Source organism: Adiantum capillus-veneris, chromosome 23, assembly GCF_014529385.1.
Source record: "Adiantum capillus-veneris isolate H3 chromosome 23, ASM1452938v2, whole genome shotgun sequence".
NCBI lineage: Eukaryota > Viridiplantae > Streptophyta > Polypodiopsida > Polypodiales > Pteridaceae > Adiantum > Adiantum capillus-veneris.
Genome location: NC_140953.1, coordinates 96,326,946 through 96,344,789, shown reverse-complemented (window position 1 = coordinate 96,344,789; position 17,844 = coordinate 96,326,946). Strand labels below are relative to the sequence as shown.

The window sequence follows — 17,844 nt, the reverse complement described above, 5'->3', positions numbered from 1 at the left end:
ACTAGAACAAGACAAGTCGCTTCAACCTTTCATGATACCAATTTGCATATCACTTCAGAATACTACATAGCCATGAACAACAATGAGATAAATTGCAAGATCACGAAACATAACACTAAAAGCAGTTTTGTTCAACTACAAACAAACAGTCAGCAGGTAAATCCAGGGCGAAACTCTGAACACTCTTTGCCCTTTCTGCTGGGTTGCTCTCTGTAATAAACCAGAGAGCTCTGCAACTTAAAACAACAGGCTACTCAGGGTTATATGCCACCAATACTGTCGCCCAGCCGGTCTGTACACACACACACACACACACACACTAGCACAGCCTCCCCAAAACCTTTTTAATTAATAAAGGTAGTGTACCTATCCATAAAGGGGGGGGAGAGAGAGAGAGAGAGAGAGAGAGTTTATCTTGACGTCTTCAAAAGGCAAAAATACCTATGAGACCAAAATGTTACATCCATGTGCGACGCTAGTACAATGTCTGGGGAACATAAAAGTAAAAATAAAAAAGGGTACCTGTCACAAGACGGGGCACCACGTGCCAATAGAAAAGAACAGACTGAACTGAAAGAGAGAGACGACACACTACATGGAGTGGCGGAATTCCACCCCAGAGAGTATTGGCTCCAAACCTTGGCGCCCCTATCGGTATTTCTTTATATTGCATCAACACAATACAAGCTGGTACTCCACGCTCTGCACCTTTGTCCAGAAGCATGCCCGAGGATGAGCCCATGGCCTCATATTTAAAGGCCCTAGGCCCAAAAGCAATTTACATGAAAAGCCTTCAAACTCAAAAGCATCTGGTCCAAAAGCGGTACCTAAAAGCTGCTAGCGTAAATTACCGCGATCCATATAATTGCCACGTCAGTAGCGGAAATCCGTATAGGCTGCCACGTCAACATGTCAACGCAATTTCTAGGTTGTCCGTATAGCTGCCACGTCATCAGTTTCTACGATGTCTTTTGTGTGTGTGTGAGGGTCCAGCTTTATTTTAATTCCTTTGTGTCACTTGGGCCCCATCGAACGGGGTCCCATAAGTTGGTAGGACTTATTCTTCTACTGTTGCTTGTTCTTCTTAGTGTTTAGGCCCCTCGGCCAGTGATCTGCATAGTGGCTCCGTTCTTCAGTGACTTGACACGTCAGCAGTTTGTGACATCCCCCCTTCTTGAAAGAGAGTAATTGCCCGCGATTACAGTATATCTGCAAAACAACTCAAGTTAGCTCAAAAAATTCGGAGGGTCATTCCGAGGGACAATCCAAGGGACAATCAATTTTCTCTTTTTTTTTGTTAAGGAGTTGGCTTCTCTTTTCGTCCAAATCAGAACTCTTTATATTCCGGCGTAGTAAAATTAGCCATCACCCCCATACCGCACTGATCTTCCACGGGTGTCTTGATACACTAAAATTACATACCTAAGCAATCTCATCCAATTAGGAATGTTCAATGGTTGGCACATCACAATGCAACGCAAATGCTCACATATGCATGTTACACGACATATAAATATAAAGTCGCCGATGAACACTCCCCCCGCAAATAACCATCTAGGCCCGGGCCATGAGCTATTGAATGACTCCCTCATCACTCCTCCTGCAAATAACCTAAAAAGGTCTCGGCCATGAGATATAGAAAAATTTTACAACCAAACGTCCCCCAGACCGTAGCCTCCGTCGCTTGGAGGTGCTGAGAGTAATGACTGCTCATACTTCTTAATAATCCCCCCATAAATAACCATCCAGGTCCGGGCCATGAGTAAAAACAACACTTTTCAATCATTCAATACTCCCCCCCTCAAATAACCACAAGGATCCGAGCCATGAGTATGAACAAGCATTCTCAAACCAGTATTAAAACCAAAGTCAAACAATTCAAATCGGCACCAAGACAGGTTTAAAACAAATACCATCCATTTCAAACATAATTCAAACAAAGTTTCAAACAATACTCTCTCAAACAAAGTTCAAAAATATCTAACTATAAAACTAGAGAGTTCATTCAGGGTTTTGTTCGGACAACCGAACATGGAGGACGATTGGCTTGCCCTTCTACATCACGGTGATGGTTCGGTTCCGAACCTGGAGAGTCGCATCATTCTCGTCATTACAAGGCATGCCCAAGAGAACGTCGCAATTGCCCAACTTGATAATGTGGAAATCGACTTTTCCATGATAATCTTGGATAGTCACTAGAACAGCACCAATGAGTGGTACCACTTTCAAAGTTTGCCTTGTGGCTAGCTCAGCTTCAATTTCTCCACCCTCTGCATCATAATCAAAGTCCATCTGCTTCAAGAATTCCGGATGGATGAAGTTCTCTGAAGCTTCTAGGTCAAAGAAAATTAGGGCTTTCAAACCATTGACTGTGACATATGCTCGACACAATTCATTTGTACTTTCAAGGCGTATGCCACAGACACGGGCGTCGGCTCCGCTGGTCTGTCAGTGCCTTGGGGACAACCAAAATAGTTATGTCCTGTTTCAAAACATCCAAAACATCGTCCTTCTTGTAGAAAGGTGTCTCGTTGTTGAGACATCAAACAAGGCCTTTGCGGTTGACTTTCACGAGACTCTGGAGAATTTGTACTTTCTTGACGATTGTTGTGGTTAGTGGCCGGAGGTTCTTCTATGCTAAACTCTAGCTTTCACTTCATCAGTTTGTAGCCGACCGCGGCATGGTCCATAAGCTCTTGCATGGTTGAGACTGGCTTGGAGAGACAAAATTCCTGCAATGGTGATGGTAGTCCAATGGTGTAGCGCTCGCATTGGTCCTCCAAGGGATTGAATTTAAAGAAGGACACCGGAAGGTAGACATTGAGAAACCTTTGGCTATAGTCCTCCATGGTCTCTGTGGCAAGCATTTTCAAGTTGCCCCCCCTCTGCCAAAATCCGGACTTAAAATATAGAAGTCATGTAACTACGTGCAAAAACTGTCTTGAAAGCTTGCCAGGTCCTTCGAGCATGCAGTTGTGTCGCGATTGAACTCCACCATTGCATAGCATTATCTTTAAGAAATCCCGTTGCTCGAGAAATCTTGGATTCTTCTGTATAGTTCCCCAAACCATAGATGTATCAAAGTGTAGGACTGCAATGCTTTCTTCCGATCTTTCACCCCAAAAAAAGTGAAAATTTTGATTGTTGTGCCGCCACATCCTTGAAATCTTTGGGTTGGTTAGGCGTGTATCCTGGGTACGGATAACAAGGGTATCCATATGGGCTCAAACCATTGTAGACTGGTGAAGGTGGTGGTGGGGGAGATGGGGGCAACGCCGGTGGCAAAGGTGGTTGCACTAGGTCAGGGTCAAATGGCTGCACCATATTCTTGAAGACTCCCTCGATCGGAAAAGACTGCTGAGAAGGTTGCCGGTTGGAAGCTCTTATTCTTTCTGGTGCCGGAGGAGGTACCACCTGGGACATCAGAGGAGGTAACATGTAGTTCAAAATTGTTAAAAACTTTGCAGCATTGGAAGATTCTGTTGAGGATGCCGCGAAAGAATGTCATGAAGCTCGTCGAGAAGAAAATGCAAATATTGTTGAATCCATGAACGCCATGTCTTGGGTTCTTTATGGCTTATGGCCTGTAAGACAGACCGAGGAAGACGGGAGCGCGCTCGATGTGCGATGAAGTAAGGGTGGGAGTGTCTAATAAGTCCGGGTCGGGACCCGAAGATACTTCAAATAAAATTCCAGTAGCCTCTAGTTTGCTCTGTATGCTCTTTTGTAGGACCGGTATACTTTCAGAAAAGCACACGCCTGATGCTCTGATACCACTGTTACATGAGGGGGCACCAAGTGCTAATAGAAAAGAACAGACTGAACTGAAAGAGAGAGACGACACACGACACAGTGGCGGAATTCTATCCCATAGAGTATTGGCCACAAACCTTAGCACCCCTTTCGGTATTTCTTTATATTGCATCAACACAGTACAAGCTGGTACTCCATGCTATGCACCTTCGTCCAAAAGCATGCTCGAGAATAAGTCCATGGCCTCATATTTAAAGTCCCTAGACCCAAAAGCAATTTACATGAAAAGCCTTCAAACTCAAAAGCATCTGGTCCAAAAGCTACTAGCGTGATTTACGAAAATCTGGATAATTGCCACGTCAACAGCGGAAATCCGTACAGGCATCCACGTCATCATGTCAACGCAATTTCCAAGTTGTCCGTACAACTACCACGTCATCAATTTCTAAGTTGTCTTTTGTGTGTGTGTGTGTGTGTGTGTGTGTGTGTGTGTGTGTGTGTGTGTGTGTGTGTGTGAGGGTCCAGCTTTATTTTAATTTCTTCATGTCACTTGGGCCCCATCGAAAAAGGTCCCATAAGTTGGTAGTGGGTGGGATCTGTGATGACTAGTCCTCTCGCTGGTGTAAAGAAGTCTATGATCTGTCTCTGAGACTAGCTCTCCCGTGATGTCCTCAGCAAGCTCTCTATGTCTGCGCAGCTCTAGTAGAAACAATCCGACACATCTCTCATCTTCGTATCTCATGACTCTAGAGAAAGGTTCACAACACTCTCCGAACAATGGCATGTGTAGTGCAACTCTGTCTCTGGCTCTAGGGGACATAAATGACAAATCCTAGCCTCTGTTGGTACCCCTCGAAATCGGCCGGTCTCAATCTGAAGTTGATGTGAGGATGTGTGTATCTACCCAATAGCACATTGTATCCCATGAGATAAATGTGTATCCATGTATGCACGCCTAGTCACAAAACCGTCCTCCATGAGTTGGAGAAGATGCTCTCTATAGAAATACATCTTCGTGCCCAAATCTTGCACCGGTTGTATCCATGTGCTCCAGGTATCTAGCTGAATCAGATCTTGACGTATGAGTCTGGTGAGAGATAGGGAGGGTGCATCCAAGGAGTACTAGAACAAAGGCAATCTATCCATGCTGAAACCATGTGATTGAAACCATGATGTCATCTCCCCATACCAACATGCTGTGTCACCCTGCTGTGCTAGCAGTCAGGATGACTCCAACAGGCTAGCCGAGCGTATCTGTCTCTAGGGAGGTCCCATACACTATGTATAAAGGATACCAATCTAGCCAATGTCTCCACCACGAGGGGTGGACGGCTAGCTTGGTTCGGATAATCTCATGTGGCATTGAGGCCTTAGCCCGAATCATCCGAGAAATCGTAGAGACCAGATGCCTCTCCATACATCTTCATCCATCCGTGCTGCCAGATTTACCATGGTGGTCTGCTGACGGGCCCCAAATCTGAACTCCGTAAAGCATAGCTGAAGCCACTAGAGTGTCAAAAAGCGAGGCTTTGTTCGCGGTTCCTAAAACTGAATCTGCAAACACATCCTCTCCAGTCCTCCCAAGGCGGCATAAGCTCTCGTCAGTTTAGCCTCTGCTGCTCTCCTCAATGAAAACACCGGTCTACTGAAGGCTACCCCAAGATGAGTGTATGCATCTATGTACTCCACTGTCTCCTGGCCATACGTAAATGTGGGTGTTGACCTCCTGACCCATTGTGATGTGGTGTTGAACACCATAACCTTGATTTTCCCAAGATTAAAAGACAATCCACTCTCATGAGCAAATGTGTACAAGGCATCCAAATGGTGTTGCATCCCCTCCAGAGAGTCAAAAATCAACACTACATCATCAGCGTATAACAGCATCGAAATCCATGTCCCTGCTAGTTGAGCACCTCTGTCTCCATTTCGTTCTACATAGTCTAAAAACTCATCCACATACATCCCAAAAAGACTCGGAGATAGGGGGCATCCCTGCTTCACCCAATAGTGGAGTGGACCATGTCAGACATACCCTCGGTAGTACGTACCCATCCTACCACTGTCCTGTATAAAGCCAAGATCCCCCAAATCATCTCTGTGGCCACACCAATGTCCTGTTGTCTGAGTATAAGTTTGGCTTTGGGAACTATGTCAAAAGCTTTGTGAAAATCCACAAAGCTACAGTAGATCCCCTGCCATGGTGTCTACCCTCCTCAATCATAGCTCTAAGTGTTAGAATATGGTCGAGAGTGGAGAAGCCTCTTCTGAATATATATATATATATATATATATATATATATATATATATATATATATATATATAGAGAGAGAGAGAGAGAGAGAGAGAGAGAGAAATGAAATGAAATGAAATCTTATATTAACGTCTTCAAAAGGCCAAAATGACCTATGAGACCAATTTGTTACAAAATAGTGAATCTGATACCATGTTTGGGTACAAAAAGACTAGAACAAAAATAATACTACGAGAGAGAGAGAGAGAGAGAGAGAGAGAGAGAGAGAGAGAGAGAAATGAAATGAAATGATATATTAACGTCTTCAAAAGGCCAAAATGACCTACGAGACCAATCCGTTACAAACTGGTGAATCTGATACCATGTCTGGGCACAAACGAGAGAGAGAGAGAGAGAGAGAGAGAGAGAGAGAGAGAGAGAGAGAGAGAGAGATGAAATGATCTATCAACGTCTTTAAAAGGCCAAAATGACCTATGAGACCAATCTGTTACATACTGGTGAATCTGATACCATGTCTGAGCACAGAAAAAAGAGATACTAAATTGAATCTAAAAGTGTCCAGCTGGAACTGTCTGGGGTATGTGTGAGCACTGATAGAATGGATGCCCAATACAAGAGAGATATAATGGGTGATGAATCCATCCTCATTTGTACTCTAGATGTCGAGATCGTATGGCTCGAATCCTTTGTTGTATTCTCCGTCGATGCTGTGAAGCTCCTCTCCTCAATAGTGGGCGTCTCGATCCCCTTAGCTCCAATGCTCGGTCAATGAGAGTACCCCAGGTGTGAGTATGAGCTGAGCTTTGCAATGGTGGCTGCTCCTCTATCTGTCCACTGTTTGGTGTGGAGAAATCAGTAATCTGTCTCTAGGATTGTCTCTCTCTAGATCTCCTCAATAAACTATCTCAATGTCTGTGTAATTCAAGTAGATTTAGTCCAAGACATCTCTGGTCATGATAGCTCATGACTCTTGAGAAGGGTCCGAAACCTTCTCTCAATAGACAGTGGAAGCGACCCCGTATCTCATAATACATTGTGCACTGACATATATAATGCATCTCCGACTCTGGCTCTGTATGGCATAGGCGGCATATCGTGTTAGCTGATGATATCCCTCTTAATCTAGCAGTCTCAATCTCAAGTTGGTGTGAAGATGTTCGTATCTGACCAATGGCACATCAAGACCCATGAGATAGATGTGCATCCATATAGCTGGGTCGAATCACAAACCCATCCCCTGTGAGTTGGAGAAGACGCTCTCTTTAGAAGCCATCTTCAAGCCCAACTCCTATGTCAGTTCTATCCATGTTCTCCTGGTGTCCAACTAGGTCACATCCTAACGAATGAGTCTAGTAATCTCCACCTGTGTAAGAGACAACGATGGTGCATCAAGGGAGTACTGGAAGGGAGGAAAGTTGTCCATGCTGAAGCCAAGTATCTGAAACCGTGATGACATCTGTGCATACCAGCATGATGGTCCCTCTGTAAAGCTAATTGTCTAGAGGACTCAAGGGCCAATCTGGCGTAACTGTCTCTGGTAGTATCCCATAAGTTGTGTATAAAGGAGACTGATCTGGTAAGCGCCTCTATCTCCATAGGGGGGGCTGCTAACTCCGCTCTAATCATCTGGTGTGGCACGGAGGCCTTGGCTCTAATCAGCCGAGAGATCATAGATACCAAAGGCCTCTCCACCCATCCTGACCCACAGAAGGTCCCCAAACCTGAACCCCATAGAGCATAGCTGAAGCTACCAAGGTATCAAAGAGCCAAAGCTTTGTTCGGGGTTCTTGGAACTGAGCCTGCAAACACGTCCTCTCCAATCCTCCCGAGGCCGCATACTCTCTGATCAGTCTAGTCTCTACTACTCTCTTCAAAGAAAACTTTCGCCCTGTTAAGACTACCCCAAGATAAGTGTATGCATCTGTGTACTCCACAGTCTCCTGACCATAAGTGAATGTAGGTGTTGATCTCCTAATCCACTGTGGTGTGGTGTTAAACACCATAACCTTGGTTTTACCAAGGTTTACAAGCAATCCACTATCCTACGCAAACTTATGTAATGCATCCAAATGTTGTTGCATACCCTCCAGTGAGTCAGAGATCAGCACAATATCATCAGCATATAACAACAATGGAATCCATGTCCCTGCCAGTTGGGCACCTCTGTCACCCTCTCTGTCAATGTAATCAGAAACCTCATCTGTATACATACCAAATAGAGTAGGAGACAATGGACAACCTTGTTTCACTCTAATAGTGGAGTGAACTAAATCAGACACCCCCTCTGGAGTGCGTACATGTCCCACCACTGATCTGTATAGAGCCATGATCCCCCAAATTAACTCAATGGGCACTCCCATCTCCTATAGTCTAGGCATCAATCTGCCTCTGGGCACCATGTCAAATGCTTTGCAGAAATCCACAAAGCTAAAATAAATTCGTCTCCCATGTGCCCTACCCTCCTTAATGATGGCTCTGAATGGCTCCTAAAACCCGCTTGTCCCACTGCCCGTATGCCCTCACTCTTTGCCCATCTGCTGCTCAAGGATAGATGCATACAACCGTGCCAATGTGTGTCCAATCATAATAGTACGGTAGTTTCCTGGCTCCGTAGGATCACCTGCCTTGTCACACATGACACGATTGTGTGTGTGTGTGTGTGTGTGTGTGTGTGTGTGTGTGTGTGTGAAAGAGAGAGAGACTAACTTTTGAGGTGGTACCTTAGTCTTGGGGTCAAACTTTGAACTGGATGAAACCGGTCAAAGTTATATTTTGCTACAAATACACAATAAAAGGTTGGTCGGATGCATTTTATGGTCACACACAATTGCCCATGCGCCCTGATCTGCAGTCTTACAATAGATGCAATGCAATGCTTAGATCTTTTATTGAAAGCCTCTATTTCTTCTGAATTTTCAGAAATCAGTTGTTGCCTAAAAGCTATAAGATGTACTTATCATATAGGCCCAATTACACTTCTGGATACTGGTTCCAGATTATACAGAAACAAGCTTCCTATTAGCCGTCCCAGACTATAAAGCATCAAGTACCAACTTTGAACCTGTGAATCTCTGATTGCAGTGCAGTATTTTGGAATTATTTATCATATAGAGAAGGAAACAGGGAGTCTAGATCATGTTTATTTTCAAGGGCCGATGCATGTCATATCCAGTAAGAGTACAATCAAACTGCATGCAGATGCCAAGACATAAACGCACACCTTATAGAGTGAAAACTACAACCTTTATGCTGCTTTGGCACGAAACTTTGTGAAAACTACAACCTTTCTGTTGCTTTTAACACATCAGGTGAAAATGCATAGCAGATGCCTGCACAAATACATATACATGAAGACTATAATTGGAGCACTCAACTAATGCAGGTAGTACCATGGTCCTTGTCTCCAAGCTAATGATAAGATAAGCGTGAAACTCCTCATCAGCATTTGATCCAGATCCACCCGTATCTGGCATCGAACTTCGAGATCCTTTGTAATAGACCGTCCAGATGCCCTTGCAGCCAGGAAGTTCCACCTACAAATTGAAGCTCCAATACTTAAATTTGCAAACCTGGCAGTTTAGCCAAAATGATTAAAAGTGTATGCTCTGCAGAACAGAAGCTCAACCGCAGTATTGTTCAAGACTATCTTAATCGATCTGATATTTCCTGTGAAAATGTTCAACTGTGGTAGCATAAAATTTGCTGCTAGTTACATCTTCCAAGAAATAGGTTTCAGCAGCATTACACATAAAGGACAATGCAACATTAGCATTCCTCCTCCATGAAAAGGTTCCTATTGGCATTCCAGCCATCAGATCCTCCACGCAATTAAAAAAATAGCACATTGACAGGCAAGATTTGAAAATTGAGAGGCATGACAAGAGGTGGTGGCTGGAGACCTACGCAAAAACTGGGACAAAAACCGAGACAGGGAACCAAGAACGATCTTCAGTAATCCCATTTGGCAATGACCATTAGAGGCAGCCTCGATGCAACTAACCATGGTGGTAAAAATCCTTTAGAATTCAGGAGAAAATTATCTTCATACAATGCCCTTTGCCATATCAACTCAAGAGAAAATCGATGGCCGCGTGCAAGGCATACCAGTTTCACATGATAATGATAATACATTGCAGATATTGAAACTAGTCAGCGTTTGCAAAAATAGCATGCAGAATGAAACAACATATGACAGCATATTGTTAGCCCATACCTCTGTTATAAGATCCGGGCGTAATGATTGATGCAAAACTGAGAGAGCGCCATTCTTACCATGCCCAGAACAGCACACCTGGACCACAAAACAAACCTGTCTTAGAGCCAGTATTTGCCACTGACACGTATGTATACATATTTCACTTCATAAATTTAGAAATGCTACTCCATTGATTTAAGTAGCATTGCCAAGAACTCGTAGAAATCTACGCGCATGAATGCTATGGAATCAGTTCACCGTGCTGCATGCATCAAAAAGATATCTTAAACATATCTTTTTGGAGAACAATGGAGGTGCATCATAATAAAACGTGAAGAAAATATTGGTCCATTTTCTTTCCTTGCTTTGCAGATAACAATACGACCTTCAACATTCAGTTACAGACGAGGCTGAACAGACATATGATAGCTCAAAAGGAGTTCTGAAGAGAGAATGTCCTGATAATTGACATCGGTAAAATCAATGCTATGAGGCCAATGCAGCATGTATACAATGGCAGCTGGTCACATGGATGTGGTGCCCTCGTATACACGTACCTTGGGCGTGGCTCTCACTAGCCTCAATGGAGATTTCTTCAAGCAACAAGCATCTCAAAATAGAATGCAAGTGGTGTGTATGGAGCAATGGCCGTAACCAAGTGCACCTCTAGAAGCAGCACGGAAAGGATAGCCTTTGACACCTTGGCCCACTTCTTTGGTTCTTCGTCATCAGATTGATTTCTCAGTAGCCTCCGTTGTCTGCATTCTTTGGACATCCTACAGCAGCTTGTAAATTCTGGCATGTGGTATGTGACCGAACGTACAGGTTTCTGACTCTTTTCTCGAGGGTGGAGCATTTGAGAGTTAGGAAATGATCCAAATACCAAGAATTTCTGCCTTTACCCTCAATTTCGATGCTTTCTCTTGGAGCAGTCAGCAGTAATACCTTCTGCATATGCTTGTTGTGCGACTTGTGAGTCAGCTGAGTTGAGGAGATTCTTGTTAGAGCTGGGTTCTTCTCCAACGGACAACATTTTACTCCCCAGACATCTTCCAAGGGTAGAGGTTGAATGGTATGTAGGCCTCGTACTATTCGACCTCGAAGTCTTGTTGTAGATATCCTCGTCCACGAAACCCTCACCTTACCGTTGCAGGTTGCTCACTCCAGCTCCCTGGGCCGTCTTCCTTTCCACGAGCAGAGAGAGGGTGTTAAGAGCTATGGCATCTGTCTGAATTCATCTAATCAGTCGCGGTTTCTCCCATGGAAAGGTGGACATGGAGTGAGGTCTGTTTAGTGGCAGTGTGAGATAGTTCTCTCATGTCGGGATCTTCCAGCCATGTGTAGCCTTCGGTTTTGGCACTATTCCATGGCCATGTACTCTCCTCTAGGCCTTGTGTATTTTCCCCCTACCTCTCTTTCCCTTTTTCAAGGTTATCCCCCTTTTTACTAAGTCATGGAGGGGGGCAGTGGAGATCCAATTGACCTGTCCTGGGAGAAACCAGGAAAAAATCCAAATCTTGCTCAATAATGAGTTGAGCTGGTCCTTCTTCAAAAGAGAACTTGAAAATTCAATTAAAGAAAAATTTAATAATTCAATACTTACCTTACCGGTTCAAAAGTAATTGGGGTACTCAACTCCATCGGGAGAAATTCATATTCTTCCTCTAGTACCTCGAGGATATCCTTCACCAATCATGAATCTTACGAGTTATGTAGGCGACTCGTCATCTGTGTCTTCCCAAAAGATCAGAAATTTCCTTAATCTCTTAACACAAATCCGCCTTCTCAACCTCAAGAAGAGTTATCCTCCTAGATATCAATCTAGGTATCTTTCCTTGTGCGTAATCATGTGCTATTAGTCTTGAGGATAAGAAACTTCTTGTATCTTCCCGCATAGGGAAACAAAGTCTGCCATCTCACTAGAGAAAGTTCTTGTTCGGGGCCTTTGCTGAGGGTAGGCCAATTGTTCTGATCCGAAGATTTGTATGCTACAACTATAACTTGCTACTTTAGTGGTCAATCCATGTAGCGTACTCAATGATCAATGACCATCAGAAAACTCCCTTCTGAGTAGAGAAACTTAGAACTACCAAACAATCTCAAATAGAGATTCGTGTGTCAGAATATCATGGTGCACAAAAAGGCGCTCAAGAGAGGTATCTCAAATGCCATTCCATTCCTGAAAAGGAAGTTGACTCATCTCATTCTGGTTAGCAAAAAAAAAATTCGACTGGTAGTCGACCCACCTTGACAACAAGGTTTGCATCTTCATGTACCCTTTCGAAAGTGTACATGTAACAAACTTGGACACTCCAAGTCAAGATTCTACCGCGGCACAGCAGAGATTCACTTCAAAACAGTTCACAATTCACATCTGATTCGACACGGCTCGGCGGAGTTCCGTGCCTAGAGTTGTTGGCCCCAAAGACTGGCGTCCCTTTCGGTATTTCTTTTTATATTAATCTGTGTTCAAAGTACAAGAGAGTAGGCAGGCGCTCACTCTCAGACTCTGTGTCCAGATGCTTTGAGTTGTGAGAGCCCTGCCTACTTATTTATAAGATTACGAGGGATGCCCAAAAAGCAGAGCCCCAAAAGCAGTCAATTTTAAAAGCCTCTTAACTAAAGCAACTGGCCCAAAAGCTTCCCTAAAATCAGCCAACGTAAATCTGGTATTTCCGTACAGCAACGCAAAAAGCGGAATTCCGTACAGCTTGCCACGTCAACACTGCAATGCAAAAAGCGGGGCTGCCGTACTGTTTGTCAACGGAATTTTCGGGACTACCACGTCAGCCTGTCCCCGCATTTCTCAGTGCTGCCAGTCGAGGTATGTGTGTATGCTCTGCTGCCCTCTGTCCAGGGCCATGCCACGTCACCACTTTGTGATATACCCCCCTCTTGAAAGCATTGTAATCACCCTCGATTACGCTTGCAAAACAGACAGAGGCCATAAACTGTCTTAGCAGACACTGACTGTTAGTACCAACGCACTAGGAAAACAAAATCTAGCACATGTAGCGATCACTCCAATGTGCACTAGGCATAGACTAGAGCCACTTGAGGGCATGATGATCTGTGCGAACTGTGAACTCTCTACCATACAGAAAATGCTTCCAATGCTTGGGAGAGTGAATGTCAAACATAAGTTCTTTGTCATAAACAGAATAATTCTTTTCAGCACTATTTAACTTCCGACTAAGAAATGCAACTGGACCGCCATGCTACATGAAGCATCGCACCTATGGCGACATTGCTCACATATGTCCATACCTCAAAGGGGTCGTCTCAAGAGGCAAGGATGAGACATGGCGCTTCTATCACCGCAACCTTGAGAGCTGCAAAAGCCTTAATGGCTACTTCGGGCAAAACCACGCACCGTCGGCGAGTTGTCACCCCTTTCAAAACATCTGTCATGGATGCGGCAATGCGTGCAAAATTCTCTATGTACAAACTATATGCTTGACATAAACCAAGAAAAGAATGCACATCATAGCAGTTTTGGGCAAATCCCAATTACGAACCTATTCCACCTTCACGAGATCAAGCTTGACACCATCTACAGAAATGATATAACCCAGATAAGTAACTTCAATGAGAAAAAACTCAGATGTCTTAGCTGCAATGTACAGCTGACAATCATCCAAACGGCCTAAAACCTTTCAACATCCTTTTCATGTTGTTCCCATTGATAACATCGACCTTTCTTTGCATAAATGATTTGTTCTTCTGGCCTTATGTATCCTCCTATAATTCCTTGTGCAACTTTTCCATCTGGGGTTAGCTTAGACTTAGCATGTGTTTTTGCTTTACCCTTAGATTCATTTTGAGAGTTCTTTTCTGAAGATTAGAGGAAGATGGGCTAGAAGAGTTACCATTCTTACCGTTCTTACCATTCTGTGGGTTTTGAGGAGTCTGAGAGGTACTGTGAGAAGATTTTTTCTCCTTAGGCTTTCCCTTATTGTGCTTTATCTCCTGTGCGAGAGCAATCGCTACCGCCTTGTTGAGATCTATGGGGTCGAGTACTTCGACATCAAACTTGATATACTCGTCCAACCCAAAAAGGAATGCCTCTTTGCGCCCATCATCCGATTTGCGTAATTGGGTGTCCAGCTGCAAAACATGGTTAGAGAAAGACATAACTGACGTACCATTTTGCTTGAGATTGCGTCGATCTTCTTTCAACCGCACTAAGTATTGAGGTGGCATAAATCGCGCCTTGAGCTTGTCTTGGAAGTCGGCCCAATTGAAAGAAAGGATCATGCCTTCCTCGGCTTCCTCTAGGTGCACGGCCAACTGTGCCTCTTGCCATGCGTGATATTAATGGCATCACCGGCAAGATACATGGCTGCCGTCAAAACTTTGCTATTCCTTGTTTTCTTAGTTGTCGCAAAGTAAGCATTAAATTGATGCAAGCAAGAATGAATAACATTAGCATCCATCTTACAGTCATACTTAATGAATGTCAACTTCTCAGTGACTGGATTGTTGGAGACTTGGAGTCCGCATCCCTACACTTGCTACCTGATGAACCGCCCACATCCTTGATTGGCTCGGACTTCGAGGTGAGTACTTGCAGGACCAACTCTTGCATGCGTTGATCTCGCTGAGCCTCACGCTCTAATTCCAAAGCCGCTCGCCTTTCTTCGGCCGCTATGCATTGAGCTTCACGCACTTGCTCGCTCTGAAGCTCCATAGCTGCCCTTCTTTCTTTGCGATCGCGATCCATGGTGGCGCGTTGTGCCTCTTGTTGTAGCATCATGTCTATCATGATTTGACCAAAGCCTCCATAGGATTTGGTGCAATCCGAACACTCCAGCCAAGTTTGATACTTTTGACGCAAGGGAAGATGTTCCGAAAGTTATCACTTTCATTCCACAATTCGAAGTTGCCTTTGCAAACGGTAATTTCTCGGAAGCATCGAAGATGATGCATGTTATCAAGCATCACAAGGGTAATTCAAAACAAGACTTGGATTCAATTCAAGGCTGAGTTTTTAGACAAATTTTCTTCCTCTAGGCTTTGAGAAAGGCATCTAAGAAGATTGGGATCGGTTTGCTCAATAGGAGCACGAGCAAGTCACAAATTACGTGGACAGGTATTGGTTCACTCTTGCAAAGGTGGCTCCACTCTTGACCCTCTCTGAGGAAGAAAAGATGAAGAAGTTCAATGAAGGACTTTTACCTGAACTTCGTAGAAGCAGGCAAACATATCCGCAACATACTTTGCAGCGGATGGTGGAGTTAGCCATGCAAGCTGAAAGTGTACACTTCAGTGTACAAAGAATCAAATCCCCAGTGTGTCTCAAACCAGTGACGTGGAAGCCAGTAGTACACACACGGTCCCGGAAAGAAAAGCACGCTCAAATGCTGATGTGGCAGGCCCGCAATTTGCGGCAGAAAACCCGGAATGCTGACCTGGCATGGCTGTACGGGATTTCGCGTTTTACGGCAGAAGTAAGGATGCTTTTTCTTCTACACAGGGCTGGCTGGAAATCTACGCAAGTTGCTTTATTTTACCAAGCAAGCTTGTGAGATTACTTGCTTTTATTTGAATGCTTATTAGCCACTCCCACCCTTCATACATCGTGCATCGGGCGCGCTGCCGTCTTCATCGCTCTGTCTTACAAGGCATAAAGCCATTAAGAATCCAAGATAACACATGGGTTCTCGTGGAGAACCTGACAGAGATAACACCTCTCAGTAGAAATTAGGAGCGGGAAATCAAGAAAAGAATGAAGATTTGCGCTTTTTTTTTTTTAAAGTTTGCTTGAGCAGAATACAAGCGTCCACTGTAGGTTGACATGGGTATGAAAAGATTGATAAAGTACTCCAGAGACCCGAGAGTTGAGAAAATACCTGAAGGATTACCCGATTGATGAGATTCACTCAAGATGGCATGAGGCCATTGATTCCCCTCTGAGGACAAGATGAAAACTAAAAGGACAGTGCAGAAAAGCGGAAGCTTTACTCGCAGGAAGAGCTGGAATAGAACTATTGACCAAAAGATGAACCAAATACTAAAAAGGACATTTAAAGAGATATTGATGTGCTGACAATTTGGTTGTTTGTGAGCAGATAACCGGAAATAGGAGCGAGGAACTCGCTTTGGGAAGCATGGAGCTGGACATCCACTCTTTTGCAACGATGTGAGCCATCTCATTGCCTGTTTTGCAAGTGAAATCAAGGATCAGATGGTGAGATCGAGAGCGAGACAACTCAGGAATGAATCGGATATCCTTTCGATTCAAGATAAGAATGATGAATTTCTCTGATGTCAAGTGATGTCCTGTGATGTGACTGTCGATTGGTACATGTGCTAGATGTGTGTTCCTAGTGCGTCGGTACTAACAGTCAGTGTCCACTAAGACAGTTTATGGCCTTTGTCTATTTTGCAGGCGTAATTGAGGGCGATTACAATGCTTTCAAGAGGGGGGTATGTCACAAACCAGTGACGTGGCAGCCAGCAGTACACACACACACACACACACACACCTTGGCAGTCCCGGAAAGAAAAGCACACTGAAATGTTGACGTGGCAGGTCCGCAATTTACAACAGAAAACCCAGAATGCTAATTTGGCATGGCTGTAAGGAATTCCGCGTTTTACGGCAACAGTACGGATGGTTTTTCTTCTACGCAGGGCTGGCTGAAAATCTACGCAAGTTGCTTTATTTTACCAAGAAAGCTTGTGAGATGAATTGCTTTTATTTGAATGCTTTTAATTGGCAGCTTTTGGGGCTCTGCTTTTAGCATCCCTTGTAAACCTTTATAAACGTGGGCAGGGTCGTTGAGGGAAAAGGTTATGACCGAATGCCACTGTCCACCTTTTACAAGTCACCGCGGCATTGCTACCACCTTGAAAGGTGTGGAGAGATACTTCTTTTGGCCGAGACTCAAGAAGGACGTAGACGATTTTGTACGCAATTGCTTAGTATGCCAGAAGGTCAAGTTTGACAGGCATAAAGCACAAGGATTGTTACAGCCTTTACCCATACCCACCTATGATGTATCGCAGAAATAGCCGGAACCAATGGCTTCCGGGACAAAGCATTCGCCACCAAATTCTTATGTCCCTGCACATGGACAATCTGGAAGTGAAACTATGACAAGATGTTCGCCCACCGCATCTACTTTTCCGATAGCTGCTTCTGTGACAAGTAGCGTAAACTCTGATGGTCTTTGAAGACAGTAGAATCCGCTCCGAGTAGGTAATGTCGCCACTGAGTAAGAGCATGGATAACCGCCAAAAGCTCTTTCTCATAAATCTGTGTTGTCAATTCCGGCCTTGAAAACTGTCACAAACTGTTGACATGTCAAAGCCTAAAGAATGGAGCGAACTTGCAGATGCCGACCGAGGAGCCTAAACCCTAAGAAGAACAAGTAACAGAAGAAGAAGTCCTACCAACTTATGGGAACCCCATCCGATGGGGCCCCAAGTGACATAAAGAATTAAAATAAAGCAGGACTCACACATACACACACAAGAATTGCAAAGTTGGTTGATGACGTGGCATGCTGTACGGATTTTCGCATTTTGCGTTGGCTGATGACGTGGCATGCTGTACGGATTTCTGTAAGTTACGCTGACAGCTTTTGGCATTGCTTTTTGGACTAGAAGCTTTTGAGTTTTGAAGGCTTTTCACTG

At 44.2% G+C, this 17,844-nt stretch overlaps 2 protein-coding genes across 4 annotated transcripts in view; one reads left to right on the top strand and one right to left on the bottom strand.

Moving 5' to 3' along the window:
* LOC147428209 (uncharacterized) overlaps positions 1-17,844 on the top strand; it is a 177,301-nt gene that overhangs the window by 7,529 nt on the left and 151,928 nt on the right. The window lies entirely within an intron of this gene.
* CPSF160 (cleavage and polyadenylation specificity factor 160) overlaps positions 1-17,844 on the bottom strand; it is a 67,167-nt gene that overhangs the window by 30,410 nt on the left and 18,913 nt on the right. For 2 of the 3 annotated variants that reach the window (XM_086496472.1, XM_086496474.1), the window contains 2 exons: positions 10,222-10,299; positions 9,383-9,541 (listed from right to left, as the gene is read on the bottom strand). In XM_086496472.1, the coding sequence (XP_086352598.1) occupies positions 9,383-9,541; positions 10,222-10,299 (237 nt within the window). The remainder of the gene's footprint in view (positions 1-9,382; positions 9,542-10,221; positions 10,300-17,844) is intronic. The other variant, XM_086496473.1, reaches the window with a different exon arrangement.